Consider the following 15,936-nt stretch of genomic DNA (forward strand, 5'->3'; position numbering starts at 1 on the left):
GCACACACCCTGCACGCACGCGTGCCCACGCGCCCGTCGCAAATCTCCACACGCTGTCACGGTGACGCACGCGCGGTGTAGCAGCTCCCGAATAAATTTCCCTGATCCGGCCACAAGTTCCCCCCTCCCTCCCACCCCAACTGCCTCCTCCGCCCACTCCGCTCGTAAACGCCGCGCCAGGATTTACGGCACCGTTAGCGACACGGGCGCCGCCACGGGGCGTAGCGGGGACTAGGGGCGGAGCAGTTTCCAGGGGTCGCGGATTGGGTTCGGGGTCATTGGATAGAGAAACGGGTTTTGGGGGATAGGGGTACAGTAGATCTAGGATCTCGATTAAGATGAGACTTCGTGGTTTAGGGTGAGGTGTCGTGGGTTAGGGAGAGAAGGGGTTTTGCGGGTATGGCTGCAGTAGTTATGGGGTTTAGGACTTAGGATGAGATTGCAGGGTTAGTGGGTGAGGGGTTATAGGGATTAGGGGTTCGGGTGAGGGTAATCCACTTCTCTAGAGCACCATGCGTCTCTGTCACCAGTTACCATGACCACGAGGACCCAGGTAGATGCCACTAAATGGCTCTTCCCGGGCCCCACGTCGCTGTGTTCCACCACGAGTCTCATTGAGGCCGTGCAATCCTCAATCTCGTAGCCGCTGAAATTGGCCTAAATCCGGAGTTTACGGCAGTGGCATTAGCGCCGTGTAATTTAAGACAACAAAGTTGTTTTATTATGTATGAAGGCAATGAATTTCTTATTCTGGCAACCGTGCGTGGGCGTTGCAATTTTACTGCCGGTGAACAATGCGGAGAGAAGTTGTTTTTTCATCCCCGCGCCGTTCTTAATCCTGGGATTTACTTGCGAGCGGGGGGGGTGGGCGCCTGCAGCGGTGGTGGGGGTGGCGGTTTCCTCACATTTCACTCCCATTCATCTTCTCCGTTAGGCGGGTTTCAAAATGGCATCGCGAGCGGCGGCACGGAGAGCCCGCCGGGAGATTTTGCTCGCTTGATCCACGCGACCGTCGCGTGAGATTCGGCATCAGATCCCTCCGGCTCCGCCTCGGGTTGAGCCACGTGTCGCCCGGCACGATGTCCCAGGTCTCGCACCGCTTGCTGGGAGCTTCCCAGCCGATTTTTACACACTGCTGTGGGCGGGAATGAAACCACTGTGTCGCAGCTTGTTTCCTCCCACCGTCTCGTTTCCCAAGATCTTATGACTTTGCCTAAGAAAAGTGCTGTTTGTTGCTGGCCGTTTAATGCCGGGAATGGTCGGACATCCCACCAACAGACACAGAGAGCCGTGCAGCACGACGGAAAACCCACGCGGCCGATCTCGCCACCAACCCCCACCCTCCCCCCACAATGCTCACGGCGCCACCTCCCCCCCTCCCGCAGGTTCCCGCGCCTGCACAGCGCCGTGATCCGCACCTACCTGCTCGTGCGGCACTACGCGGCGGCGCTGCTGGCGACGGCGGGTGCGCACGGCGCCGAGGCGCAGTGCACGGTGGAGACGCGCGCCATGCTGGGCGCCGTCGCGGGCCCCCCGCGCGCCAGCGGGCGCGGCCCCATGCTGCTGCTGCGCGTGCCGTCGCCGCAGCTGGCGCGGGTCGCCTACGAGCGCCTCCTGGACGTGCGGCGCCGCCTCGGCATGAGCTACCGCTTCGAAGTGGTGCTGGCGGGTGCCGACGGCGCGGACCTGACCGTCGGGAAGCACTTCTTGGCTCGGCTCCGGGTGAGCGAGGCACGGCGGGTGCCGGCGCGACGCCGGTGCGTGCGCGCGCCCTGGGCCCCTCCTGACGTCCGCGTTGGGGAGACAAAGGCGGCCGGCGTGGTCCACGTCGCGTTCCGGTTCGTCGTGCCGGCCCTCATAGGTGTTCGCTAATGGCACTTGCCCCAACGGTTTGTTAAGGCTACACAGGGGATCTTTGTCTTGCGCGCAGGCGTGGCGGGGCGTGGAGGACAGTGACTGGGTGCCCCGGAGTTTCCAGGACCTGGAGGACCTGCCGTGCATCCTGCTGCTCGGCGGCAAGGACCTGTGCGGCGAGACCCTGCCCAGGTGAGCCGGCCACGCCGTGCGGTTCGTCAGAGATGGGCGAGGGGATGAAGGAGTAAGCAGAAGGGCAGGGGTCACTCGTGCTGCTGCTGTTTAAGCAAAACAAATTAAGTGCCAATGGGCGGGATGCGTCATCAGAACAACCGATGGAATTATGGAGTGGGCCGGGGAGACGAAGCAAAGGAAGCAGCAAGATGACATCACAGAGTTTGGGGAGTCATAATGACGAGAAGCTCAATGGCAGCCTGCATTGCACAACAATTGCAGAACTTTTCAGTGAATCTCCTCGCTGAGCAAAGAGGTACAAATTCCAGATACGGTGAGAGCGTTACGGGGAACTGATATTGCCACAATCGTCACGTCATGAAATTTGCAATTACGAAGTCTTGGCAACCCGTGTCCTGTTACCTATAACCTACGCTGCGTGCCCCTTGACCCATGACCCCTGCTCAGGTCGCTCAAGTACTGCGACCTGCGACTCGTGAGCACGAGCGGAGTGACGCGCACGGCGCTCGAGCAGGAGCTCGGCACGGCCGCACGCTACGTCACCCGGGCGACCGCGTCGGCCGGGAAGCGCGCCCCGAGCAACGAGGGGCGACGGGCGGGGGCGCCGGGGGAGGGGCTGCGAACGAGGAGGGCCAGCGGGGAGGAGGCCCACAGCAGCCCCCACAGCGAGGGCAGCACCATGCCCCCCACCACCTCCTCCTCCAGTGAGACCGAGATACCGCCTCTTGCGACTCAGCGGACCACGCGTCCGTCGCTCGCTCGCGCGCCCGTCCCCCCTCCCGTGCGCGTCTGACGCGTTCTATCAACCGCACGGCCTTCTGGGAGTGCGCGTAATTTAGACGTCACTAGTTCAGTGCGACCACACCTCTGGACTGGTTTCGTTGTTCAATGTCTCATCGGCAGAGCGAGGCTCGCTAGAAGCAATGCTGGTGAACCTTCAGATCTTGATGGTTCGGGTTCAATGCAAAACTATGGTACAAAATGCTAAATAAGCATTAGCGTGACAATGTCATGATTAGCGTTTATAATGCTGATTTTGTTTTTCATTCCCGGGTTTTCTGGTGAGGGAAATGCAGAAAACTCTTGATGGAAGTGGCAATGCCAGTAGTCGGGATGGCGGTGTCGCCCATGTTGGTGAAGACGTCGGCCAAGACGTCAGAGAGGATCTCGGGAATAGTTGTGATACCTGTGATCACGTCTGGTGTGGTGGTGTTGTTGCTGGTGATAATGGTGATGTCGCTGGTGATGCCAGTAACGATGTTGGTGATGTTGCTGGTGGTGTCGCAGGTGGAGTAGCAGAGAACGGCTCGAGCCCGGTCTCCAGCGAGGAGGGCTCATCCCTCAAATCTACCGGCACCGGCTCCGACCCCAAATCTCCCGACGCACCTTCCCCCGACATCACCGCCCCCCCGCCGGTCCCGCCGGCCCCACCAGCCGAGGGAAGCGCAAGCACGGCCCTCGGGGCGCACCCCCCGGTTCCGTCGGACCCGACTCCCGAACCAACGACGGAACCATCCGCCGAGATCTCCACGCAAACGGGCGGCGACCTGAAGCCGGCGCTCGTCAACGGCGGTGTCGGACTCGTCGACGAGCGGGCCGCCACCAGCCGGGCCTCCTCATCTCCGGCGACCGCGGCGGCCGCCTCCGCGCTCCATCCGGCACCGCCGGGACCCGCCGAGGTGCTCCCCCCGTGCGTGCTGCTGCCCAAGGCCGTCGCCACTCTGCTGCGCGGGCAGGGCGGGGGCGAGTTGCACGCGCTGCTGCCGCCCGCCCCCAGGGTGGGCTGGGCCACGCACCTGCGGCCGCCCCCGCCGGCGCACGCCCCCGCCGTCGCCGCTGCATCCTCGGCCTACTGCAGGCTGTGGACGGTGGCGCGGCAGCAGCACTGCGACCACGACAACCGAGCGGCCGACGGGGGTGGCGTGGGGGCCGGGGGGAGCGGTGGATTCCACCCGCGCCGCCTGCTGCTGTGCGGCCCACCGCAGGTGTGGAACGTCGCGTTTTGGGGGGCGTTGGTAGGGACAGCCCGTCGTAGTGAAGGGCAGGGCTTCATTTCTCACTGAATATTTTTTAATCGCGGGTTAAACTTAAGCAGGTGGCCCGTGACGAGCAGTAGACACAGCCATAGCGATATGATATACTGGATGTGGTGTGCCTGACCTCTTGAGATGCTGAAACCTGGAAATAATGAGTTTTGCTGCTGCCGGAAACGCTGTCGGTGTGAGCGTTGGATTACGAGGCCCTGGGGCTGATGGACGCTGTTTTCCAGGTGGGTAAGACCGGCGCCTATCTGCAGTTCCTGCGTGTGCTCAACCGCATGTTGATCCGCCTGCAGGAGGTGGACGTCTACAACGAGGAAGACATCAACCAAGGTACTCTTCTCACCGCTTCATCACCTCCTCACCTCACAACCCCAATGATCTCCTGTCTACCCACTCACTAACTCCTCTCCCTCGTATGTCCTTTACTTTCACACCTGTCCACCTACTCCCACATCGGATCCTCTCCCACCTCCTCACCACTACCTCCTAAACCTGGTCTTGTAACATCATGCAGGTTTTTTGTCTCCAGCACCGTTGTACTCCGTGTCCCCGTGTCCCATATCTCCATGTCTGTGTGTTCCATGTCCGGTGTTGTCGTGTCTCCGTGTCCCCATATCACCTACGTCTCCATGTCCCTGTGTCCCCAGACCTGCTGGAGGGGAGCTCGAGCCTCCACGTGTCGCAGGACCAGTGGCCGGACATCGAGGCCTTCCGCAAGCTAACCTTCGACCCCGTGCTACGCGACAGCCGCTTCCGCAATGCCAGCCCCGTCTACACGCCTCGCTTGGGGTCAAGGGTCAAGTCTGGTGAGTTCGCCCCTGTGGGGGGAAGGGGGCTGTGGGGTGTGGGGGGGTATTGTAGAGTTTGACACGAGTCTCAATGTGATCCACCAACTCGTTGGCTGTCCAAAACCACGGCGGAGATCTGTACAGCACAACAGTGAAATCCTACGCAGTGGCACCGGCGCTTAGTTGGCAAGCGCTGGATCTCGGGCAAGTGTGCAGCCGCTGAGCCTCTTCACGCGACCCGTCCCCCCGCCCCCATATCCCCCCCACCTCCCCATGCGCCCCCCAGGCCTGGCGGAGCGATCGGGCGGAGCCAAGCGGCGCACCGTGTCCGTCACGCTGTCCAAGTTCGCGGCTCACAACACGTTCCACCACTGCGAACAGTGCCACCTCTACACGGACCCCGGCCCGCCCACGCAGGTCAGAGGGGACCCGAGGACGCGGCGGTGCTGGGGAGTGGGGGGGGGGCACAAGGGGACATGCGGATAGAGAGGGCGTGGAACACGAAAACACAGGGACACGAAGACGTTGGGACACGGGGAGCGTGAGGAGAGGTGGAAAGCATGCGAACATGGGAGGCATGGAGAGAGGGTTATGGACGCACGCACACTGACACACGCACACACACTGACACACACTGACACACGCACGCACGCACACTAACACACGCACGCACACTGACACACGCGCGCACACTGACACACGCACGCACAATGACACACGCACGCACACTGACACACGCGCGCACACTGACACACGCACGCACACTGACACACGCACGCACACTGACACACGCACGCACACTGACACACGCACGCACACTGACACACGCACGCACTTACACGGTTCTCGTGTGGCTGGCTAGGCGCGCGAGGCCGGCCTGCACGCCTTCACGTTCTCGTCGGCGGCGTTGGGCGAGGAGGTGACGCTTCACTTCCTGGTGCCGCGCTCCCAGGAGCACCACTTCGTGTTCAGCGCCAGCGGCCGCTCCATGCACAGCTTCCGCCTGCCGCTCACCACCGACACGGTGAGGACTCGCTCACCACCGACACGAACCCGTGACGCCATTTTCCCCCATCCCTTTCTGCCCCACGCTTCACCTCGCTCCCCCACCCCCTCCAGAATTGTTATTTATTTATTCAGCTTTCCCACCCGCGACTCCATGACCCCCCCCCCGGTGCCGGGCGCTTCGCCGTGCGCGTTACCGTGAGATTTAGGGCTCTTTCCGTGTTTTGGTTGGAGCTGCCGTGCTCCGTCACGCTCGCGTACCCCACGCTCGCGCACCCCACGCTCGCGCACCCCACGCTCGCGTACCCCACGCTCGCGCACCCCACGCTCGCGCACCCCACGCTCGCGCACCCCACGCTCGCGCACCCCACGCTCGCGTACCCTCACGCTCGCGCACACCCCACGCTCGCGTACCCTCACGCTCGCGCACCCCCACGCTCGCGCACCCCACGCTCGCGCACCCCACGCTCGCGTACCCTCACGCTCGCGCACCCCACGCTCGCGCACCCTCACGCTCGCGTACCCCACGCTCGCGTACCCTCACGCTCGCGCACCCCACGCTCGCGTACCCTCACGCTCGCGTACCCCACGCTCGCGCACCCCACGCTCGCGCACCCCCACGCTCGCGCACCCCCACGCTCGCGCACCCCACGCTCGCGCACCCCCACGCTCGCGCACCCCACGCTCGCGCACCCCACGCTCGCGCACCCCACGCTCGCGCGCCCCACGCTCGCGCGCCCCACGCGCTCGCGCCCCCACGCTCGCGCACCCCACGCTCGCGTACCCTCACGCTCGCGCACCCCACGCTCGCGCACCCCACGCTCGCGCACCCCACGCTCGCGCACCCCACGCTCGCGCACCCCCACGCTCGCGCACCCCACGCTCGCGCACCCCCACGCTCGCTGACCCTCACGCTCGCGCACCCCACGCTCGCGCACCCCACGCTCGCGCACCCCACGCTCGCGCACCCCACGCTCGCGCACCCCACGCTCGCGCACCCCACGCTCGCGCACCCCCACGCTCGCGCACCCCACGCTCGCGCACCCCACGCTCGCGCACCCTCACGCTCGCGCGCCCCACGCTCGCGCACCCCACGCTCGCGCACCCCACGCTCGCGCACCCCACGCTCGCGCACCCCACGCTCGCGCACCCCACGCTCGCGCACCCCACGCTCGCGCGCCCCACGCTCGCGCACCCCACGCTCGCGTACCCTCACGCTCGCGCACACCCCACGCTCGCGCACCCCACGCTCGCGCACCCCACGCTCGCGCACCCCCACGCTCGCGCACCCCACGCTCGCGCACCCCACGCTCGCGCACCCCCACGCTCGCTGACCCTCACGCTCGCGCACCCCACGCTCGCGCACCCCACGCTCGCGCACCCCACGCTCGCGCACCCCACGCTCGCGCACCCCACGCTCGCGCACCCCACGCTCGCGCACCCCACGCTCGCGCACCCCACGCTCGCGCACCCCACGCTCGCGCACCCTCACGCTCGCGCACCCCACGCTCGCGCACCCCACGCTCGCGTACCCCACGCTCGCGCACCCCACGCTCGCGCACCCCACGCTCGCGCACGCCCACGCTCGCGCACCCCACGCTCGCGTACCCCACGCTCGCGTACCCCCACGCTCGCGCACCCCCCACGCTCGCGTACCCCCACGCTCGCGTACCCCCACGCTCGCGCACCCCACGCTCGCGCACCCCCACGCTCGCGCACCCCCACGCTCGCGTACCCCCACGCTCGCGCACCCCCCACGCTCGCGTACCCTCACGCTCGCGCACCCCCACGCTCGCGCACCCCACGCTCGCGCACCCTCACGCTCGCGCACCCCACGCTCGCGCACCCCACGCTCGCATACCCTCACGCTCGCGCACCCCACGCTCGCGCACCCCCACGCTCGCGTACCCCACGCTCGCGTACCCTCACGCTCGCGCACCCCACGCTCGCGCACCCCACGCTCGCGTACCCCACGCTCGCGTACCCTCACGCTCGCGTACCTCACGCTCGCGCACCCCACGCTCGCGCACCCCCACGCTCGCGCACCTCACGCTCGCGTACCCCACGCTCGCGCACCCCACGCTCGCGTACCCCACGCTCGCGCACCCCACGCTCGCGCACCCCCACGCTCGCGCACCTCACGCTCGCGTACCCTCACGCTCGCGCACCCCCACGCTCGCGCACCCCCACGCTCGCGCACCCCACGCTCGCGCACCCCCACGCTCGCGTACCTCATGCTCGCGCACCCCACGCTCGCGTACCCCACGCTCGCGTACCTCATGCTCGCGTACCCCACGCTCGCCCCAGGAGGACACGGTGGCTGTGCGCAGCCCAATCTTCACTCCGAGCACGGGGCGGCACGAGCACGGGCTGCTCAACCTGCACCACGCGCTCGAGGGCGCCGGCGCCGCCGCGCTGCACGTGGTGGTGGTGCGCGCCGGCGAGGTGCCCGCCTACCAGCGCTACTGGCCCAACCACGTGCTGCTGGCACTGCCCCGGCACCTCGACCACACCGGCGTCGGTACGGCATCCCCTTGTGTGCTTGTGCGTGTTCTTGTGTGCCGAATGGGCAAGTGTGTGTACTCGCATTTGCCTGTGTGTCTGTGTTTGTATCTGTGATGCTTGAATGTGCCTTCCCGTGTGTTTCCATGTTCCCCGGGATGTGCCTGTGTCCGTGCTTGTCCACGTGTTTTTGTGCATGCCCGTCTGTATGTTTTTGTATGCCCCTTAACTTGTCTGCGCTCGTACCCATGCACGTGCTTGTCCACGCGTTCCGCATTCCCGCGTGTTCCCGTATGTACGTAACCTCCGTACAGTTCCCTCCATAAGCCCAATAATTGTAATATTAGAATCTCTTTTGCATACACTTTGCGCTATTGGACGCGAATATCGTGCCAATCGACCAATTGCTTCGTCGCCGTCGCCCCGGTGACGCTCGTTCCCGTCCCGCGTACGTTCTCACGTGCCAACGCGTGCGTGCACCAGGCCTGGCACGGTGCCTAGTCCAGGAGCTGTGCCGGGAGAATCTGGAGCGCGAGCGAGCACGCCGAGCCGCCCAGGTGGAGGCGGCGGGGTCGGCGGCGGGAGGCGACGGGGCCCCGGACGCCGCCAGCGATTGCACCGCTCCTGGCGCGCGCCCGCAGGACGTGTGGCCGTTCGTGCTGGTGATGGACGACTCGTGCGTCATGTTCTACGAGGCGCAGCCCCGACGGAGGGTGGGGGCCACCGGGTCAGCGCTCGCCCCCCCCCCCCTCGCCCCCCTCTCGCATCTCGCCCTCCCTCCCCCCGCCGCGGTGTTCGTTTGAGCCGCGGCATCTCGCGCGGAGCGTCGGTGGCGGCGTCCGCGGCGGTGACGGTCGGCGGTGCGAACGGAGCGCTCGAGGCCGGCACCGCTGGCGCTCGCGAGGCCGCGCGTCGGTAAAGCCTCGGCCGCGACGCCACGGCGAGACTCGCCGCCGCCCCTGACCTTTGCCCCGCCGTGGCCATGCAGGGCGGAGACGTCCGAGGGGGAAATGGAACCGGACGGGACGACGCGCGAGCCGCAGGCGTCCGCCGGCACCGCCGGCGGCGACGGCGCCGCCGACACGGAGCGCTGCGTGTCGCTGCGCCACGTGCTGCGCCGCCTGGAGGCGACGCCCAAAGCGACGCGCTACGCCGTGCTGGGCGTGCGGCGCTGGGGCGGCTCGTGGCGCGCCGCGGGCCTGCCCGGTGCGGCCGGGACGGCGCGCCTCCACTCCTTTTCACGCCGACACCTCCACGACCTGGTGCTGCTCAACGTGGAGCTGACACGTGCCGTTACGTACGACCACAACCGGTGAGCGTCGCGCGTGAGCGGAGGATGGGGGGGGGGAAGACGTGAGAGTGTGGACGAGCGTACGGATGCGTGTGTGCTCAGGAGAGAGTACATGGGGTGGAGTACAAATGAGATCCACGATGACCAGGTGTGAACCCTTGTGTGGGGGCGGGTGTGAGTGTAGTTGTGGCTGAGAGTACAAGTGAGGTTCAATGTGTGAGTACACACAGTAATAGCAGAGGTGAGAATACAGTTGTGACTCGCGGCGTGCGGGCAGGTGTGAGACCCCAGGTAGGACTCCTGGTGTGACCTCAGATTTTCGCCCTGCCCAGGTACTCGTGTGAAGATGTGGATTTCAACCTGCGCGCCGATGGCCAGGCCTTGCTGCTGTGCTGCTTCAACGCGTTCAGCGTCATGAAGAAACACGTGGGCGTGGGCGGCCACCGGCACGTTCCTGTGCCACAGGCACCTACGGTGCGTACGTGTGTGGGTGCGTGTGGAAACATCTCCACCGGGGAGACAAAGGCGGCCGGGCGTGGTGGTGGCCGCCCACCCCCTCCTGTGCCGTGGCCGGCCTTCATGAGTGCTCGCGAACAGGACTTGCAGTCTGTTGAAGGCTACACGAGGGATCTTTGTTTATTGTATGTATGTGTGTGCGTGTGGGTTGCGTGCATACGTACGTTCCTACTTTGTGTTTCAACGTTGACCTCGCCTGGCACAAACACTGTAGTGACATTTCTTGGGAAATATCGCCACAAACGGGCGAAGGGTGCGGATCGCACGTGTGCATGCACAAAAGCTCACGCACTCACGCACGCATGCGCACGTCCCAGCCAGCGCTGCGAGCTGCCGTTCCTCTGCGCTAACCCTTCCCGTGCACGCCGCACGTCCTCCGCGTAATTTGTTTCTCCGAGGGGAGAGAGAAAAACGAAAAAGCAATCTCGGTGCCCGGCCCATCTGCCGTCGCCGCTTTGTTGCGTAAACCTTCGTTCCGCCCCCCCCCCCTCGCGGGAACACAACCCCTGGCAGCAGCAGCGGCAACAATGCGGCAGGAGGAGCCGCGCATTAATTGGCGCGATGGCATCGGCGACGACGTGGGTGGAATGCGGCGCCGCGCGCGGCACTCAGAAAGAGAGCATGGAGCGTGGCCTCCCGCACCCCTCCCCGCCCCTTTCCTCCCCCGTAACACCTCGTTAAATCTTCAACATGGACCCCTTCTGTTATTTCCAATAAATAAATTGGATAATATGTAACACACGGCATAGTTGTCGTAACGTGGAATAATCGTCCTGTATCAGCGTCAGAGTTCCCGCGTCGCGTTCGTGCTTTTGGCCAACTCCTCCTCACCAGGAGAGTGTCCGGATGAAACGCTTCTGCTGTCACCATGGCCCACAGCCACCAGTGCTGTCGACTGCCTGCCCCTGTCTCGGGCTCAAGGCCTCACTCTCCTCTACGACTGCCTGCCTCTCTCCACCAAATGCGATCAAATCAAGATGCGATATGAATCCCAATAGTATTTATGATATTGTACTTGTTTACCCGGGAAAAGGAGGGTCCTGCCAGTTTGTGCGTGTCCCCAAGTCTGTGGGTCTTCCCGTGAGTCTGGGGATACTCTCCCCACCGTGTCCGCATGGGGGATTGCGCCCTCCCGGCTGGAGACCGAGCGATGTTTGGCACGGTCCCCACGGGGACATCGTTTATATTTCGATCTGCTCGCTCGCTCGCTCGTTTGCGGAATCGGAGATGAGCACCGGCATGGGAAATAAAGGCTCCCTCCGGTGGCGTGAGATTCGGCAATCACGCGGCATCTGGTGCCGTGGGTGTAATGGGCCATGTGGTGGAGCGACGGCCGGCTTGACGTGGTGACGCCTCGTGCGATGTTACAGTTGGTGAGTATGACGTGAATGTCACGGTGCCGTGTGATGGAGCGATGCTTCGTCCCCATCTGTGGTGGTGAGAGTGACCTTCTGCGTGATGCGGCCGTGCTCGTGATGTGCCATGTAATGTGGCAATGCTGTCACGTGATTTGCCAACGGTGATGATTTTGATGATGACACGATTGTGACAATGTTTCACGTGACGTGACAGCGATGACGATGGTGCCGATGACGACATGGTGACTGTGATGGCTCGTGACGTGGCGACGACGACGACGTGACCGTGACATCTCGCGTGACGTGGCGATGTTGGCACGCGTGCGTGTGTGCAGGCGGCAGGGGTGTGCGCGCCCGTCTCCCCGAGCCAGTTCGTGTGCGCCCCAGACAGTGACTACACCTTCCTGCAGGCGCCGGCTCACCTGTTACTCGAGCGCTACCTGCGAGTGGCCGGCAGCACACTGTTTCCGCACGCGGCGCGCTCACACGCTCACCCCGTGCTCGCCCTCGACTCCTACCTCAACCTGGGCACACAGGTACCACCGCGGGACGCGTGGGGAAAAGGGGGGTGGGACGCATGGGGAGAGGGAGGGAGGGCAGGGGGAGAGGGAGGGACACGAGGATGTGCCGCTCCTTGAGCTCTGCTTGCCACTCCTCTGCCGCCCCGCAGGTGTCCGTGTGCTACGCGAGCTCCCGAGCCGCCCCCGTGGGCCCCCCCCGGCCCCTTCCCCGTCTACAGCGGCCTCCTGCTCTACCTGTGCGATTCAGGGCTCACGGCCGACATGCTGCGTCGATTCAAGTTTCTGCAGGGTAGGCGCCGTGCAGCTTTGGGGCAGGGAAGCGGGTGGCGGGGCGGAGGGGCGTCCTTGGGTCGGTGGCTCAGGTTGTGGAGGGGGGCGGTGGGTGGTTGGGGCGGGTACGTGAGCACGGTGTTGGAGGTGGTGTGCGCGCGGTGCGTGTTTTCGTTGAAATTGTGGCCTTGCGGAGACCGTAAACCGGCAGTGGATTTACGTGGCTTAATGCTGGTGCGGGGTTCCCGACGTGCGCTTGCAGGCGCGACGCTCTGCGTCATCTGCCAGGACAGGAGCTCGCTGCGTCAGACCGTGGTGCGGCTGGAGCTCGAGGAGGTGTGGCAGTTCCGTCTGCGAGATGAGTTCCAGACGGCCAACTCGCCCGGAGACCGCCCCCTGTTCTTCCTCACGGGCCGTCACGTCTGAGTCCGGAACCGAGTCCATCCTGTACCCCCTGCACTACCCAGCAGGCGTCCACCCTCTACCCCCTGCACTACCCAGCAGGCGTCCACCCTCTACCCCCTGCACTACCCAGAAGGAGTTCACCCTGTACCCCCTGCACTACCCAGCAGGCGTCCACCCTCTACCCCCTGCACTACCCAGCAGGGGTCCACCCTCTACCCCCTGCACTACCCAGAAGGAGTTCACCCTGTGCTGGCTCAGGCAGGCGGGAAGCAGTCGGTTCAGCGATGCGGCCGTGAGCATGGGGAGAGGAGGTTGTGGCGGCGTCGCAGGACGCAGCGGTGCGGTGCGACCGGACCTCGGCGTGTGTTCCCGCATGAGACAGATTCGCTCGCCCCTCGCTCGCCCGCGTCGCCTGACTCGCTCGCCTGTCACTTGCCTCAGGTGCAGCTGTTGATCAAAACCCTCCGGCAGTTCGCTTGGCGTCCGTCGTGGCTGTGCCTTCGTCGTTGGAGCACGCCCCCCCCCCCCTCTATCCACAATCTGCTCCCCTTTCCCACCCTCGCCCAGCCCCCACAACGTCTAATTTCCCCTCCCCCCTTGCTCTCCCTGCTCAACCCCCTCAGCTGGGCAGTGGGGGTTGAGTGACTGGCGTCTCACTGAGCACTCAATATCAAAATCAACATCGTGCCGAACTCACCAGGGGGTGTGCGATCTAATCAACAACAACAAAATTACATCAACAACACGGGGACCCCAGGGGATGGGGGTCCAGGTCACGACCTCGTGTGACCTAGCGTGTGGAGGGTCCATGGTGCCGCCTGTCAAGACAGCCTCACTGCGGTGTGTGTGTTCCGGTGTGTGCGTGAGTGTTTCGGTATGTGTGCGCGTGTGTGAGAGTATGTGTGCGTGTGCGAGAGAGTATGTGCCATTGTGTATGGGAGTGAGAGTGCTTAGTGCCGCTGCAGTGTGTGTACACGTGTGAGTTGGTGTGTACACATGTGACTGTGTGTGACGTTGTCTGTGTACACGTATGTACACGTGTATGTGCCAGTGTGTACATGTGAATGTTTCGGTATGTATGTGTGCACACGTGCGACTCTGCGTGTGCCACTTCGGCCTTCATAGGTGCTAGCTACAGCACTTGCCCCAACAGTCTGTTAAAGGCTATACGGGGGTCTATGTGTATGTGTGTACACACGTGAGTGTGTCTGTGTGCACGTGTGGGTGTGTGTACACGTGTGGATGTCTGTACACGTGTGAGGGTGTGTGTGTACACGTGTGAGGGTGTGTGTGTACACGTGTGGGTGTTTGATGCTTATCGGGTGGTAGAGGTGGAGACCCAGTGAAGGAGACAGCTACAGATGTGCAAGAGAAAGGGGGTTACAGTTGGAGTGCAGTTAGATGGTGGTATGGGTTAGGGATTGGAGTGCGGTTAGATGGTGGTGTGGGTTAGGCATTGGAGTGCGGTTAGACGGTGGTGTGGGTTAGGGATTGGAGTGCGGTTAGATGGTGGTGTGGGTTAGGGATTGGAGTGCGGTTAGACGGTGGTGTGGGTTAGGGATTGGAGTGCGGTTAGATGGTGGTGTGGGTTTTGGATTGGAGTGCGGTTAGATGGTGGTGTGGGTTAGGGATTGGAGTACAGTTAGACGGTGGTGTGGGTTAGGGATTGGAAGCGGTTAGATGGTGGTGTGGGTTAGGGATTGGAGTGCGGTTAGATGGTGGTGTGGGTTAGGGATTGGAGTGCGGTTAGATGGTGGTGTGGGTTTTGGATTGGAGTGCGGTTAGACGGTGGGGCGAGTGTCCGGCTCCTCTGTGCTGGTGCTGTCAGTGAGACTAGGATTCATCGCGATGAGCATTCTGGTTATGGCTGGTGATGGCGGTGGGGTGAGAGATGATTGCTGTGGACGTGATGAAGGACGTTGGGGTTCGGAGCAGTGGTGCAGCAGCGTGTTTTATTGGGCGCCGGAGCAACGAATGAAGTTGGTGACCTGGCACCTGGGCCCCTCCGGCCCGTTGCAGCGCCTGCACGCTCCACAGCGGCGCTGCTGGTGGGCGCGAGGGTTGTAGCACGCGGGGCGGGCGTGGTGGGGCACCCGGCAATCACCCCGACTCTTGCGGATGCGCGTCGATGTGGTCACCACGGTGAGCGACTGATGGGTCGGCGCTCTGCCGCCATCTCGCTCCTCCGCCACCGCCCTAACCACGTCCTCCCTGACCCCAACCACTGCCACCTCGCCCCATCCACCCTGCTGGTTCCCTATGCACGGAGTGTTTAGCCACCCTGCTCCATCTCCCTGTCCCCCACCCTCCACCCTCTGCTGCATGCATCCTGCTTCTCCGCCCAGTGCCCCACCCGGTACGAGAGACGCGGGCTCGAATGTGTTTAATAAAATGTTTTGTTGACGGGTGATAATATATTGTATGTACCCTGGGTTGCCCCCCAGCCAGGGCCAAATACAGAACTAACCTCCCTCCCACCCCTCTGAATGGCACGTGGTACACTCCATTGCTCCGCAGCCAGTGCGTAACTTGCACGTGGAGCGTACCACTCGCCGCTTGGCTGGGGGAGGGAGGGGTGGTGCGTTGACAAGGCCCCCATCGCAACGATGGCGTAACCTCGACCCTGCCTCCTGTCACTATGACCTTGGCCCGAAGATGAGCTCACCCCGAGATAAACCTCTGAAGTGCTTTTGCACTAATATCCACACGACAAAGGTAGAGCGTGGGGCGTGCGCCTTTACGCATGAGAAGTCATGTAATGGGACCCCACCGTGGTCCAGCAAGCCTCGCTGAGTATCAAGACTGTCTGTGGACCTGTCGGTCCCACTCAAATGGGTAAAACTGAGTCGTGTGTTTTTCAAAGGTTTCATAAGCATAGTAGATGGTGGTGGTGGGCATGAGTATATTTGAATGCGATTATCATTAACATGTCCATTACATATTCCATTATCATCCCTTCTCTATCCACTGCTGGCATTGTTTCTCACAGCCCTCTGATAATTTCAGTCAGAATGATTCTCCTGCGTTGAGAATGGGTGCCTCTCCCACGTGACACCACCACCAGCTCTGTTTAATCTCAAGCGGCATGTTCATTGACGCAGACGATCTAGCATTGGCCAGCCAAGCGACGGCACTCAGCGCAGCTCAAGACATCTTGAACACCGCCCTAAAGAAATTGGAAGAGTATTA

The 15,936-nt window shown here is 63.5% G+C and overlaps 1 protein-coding gene across 1 annotated transcript in view; it reads left to right on the forward strand.

The window, feature by feature from the left end:
• Positions 1 to 15,701, forward strand: part of GREB1L (GREB1 like retinoic acid receptor coactivator) — an 80,319-nt gene extending 64,618 nt beyond the window's left edge. Inside the window, 16 exon segments of the mRNA XM_078600673.1 lie at positions 1,386 to 1,722; positions 1,931 to 2,046; positions 2,497 to 2,753; positions 3,337 to 4,034; positions 4,319 to 4,421; positions 4,739 to 4,897; positions 5,166 to 5,296; positions 5,742 to 5,903; positions 8,192 to 8,405; positions 8,870 to 9,113; positions 9,375 to 9,698; positions 10,010 to 10,151; positions 11,887 to 12,087; positions 12,222 to 12,260; positions 12,262 to 12,361; positions 12,605 to 15,701. Coding sequence (XP_078456799.1) covers positions 1,386 to 1,722; positions 1,931 to 2,046; positions 2,497 to 2,753; positions 3,337 to 4,034; positions 4,319 to 4,421; positions 4,739 to 4,897; positions 5,166 to 5,296; positions 5,742 to 5,903; positions 8,192 to 8,405; positions 8,870 to 9,113; positions 9,375 to 9,698; positions 10,010 to 10,151; positions 11,887 to 12,087; positions 12,222 to 12,260; positions 12,262 to 12,361; positions 12,605 to 12,768 — 3,391 coding nt within the window. The 3' untranslated portion in view covers positions 12,769 to 15,701.
• Positions 15,702 to 15,936: the final 235 nt, after the last annotated feature.

This window comes from Lampetra planeri, chromosome 14 (genome assembly GCF_965212315.1).
Source record: "Lampetra planeri chromosome 14, kcLamPlan1.2.h2, whole genome shotgun sequence".
NCBI classification, from domain to species: Eukaryota; Metazoa; Chordata; class Hyperoartia; order Petromyzontiformes; family Petromyzontidae; genus Lampetra; species Lampetra planeri.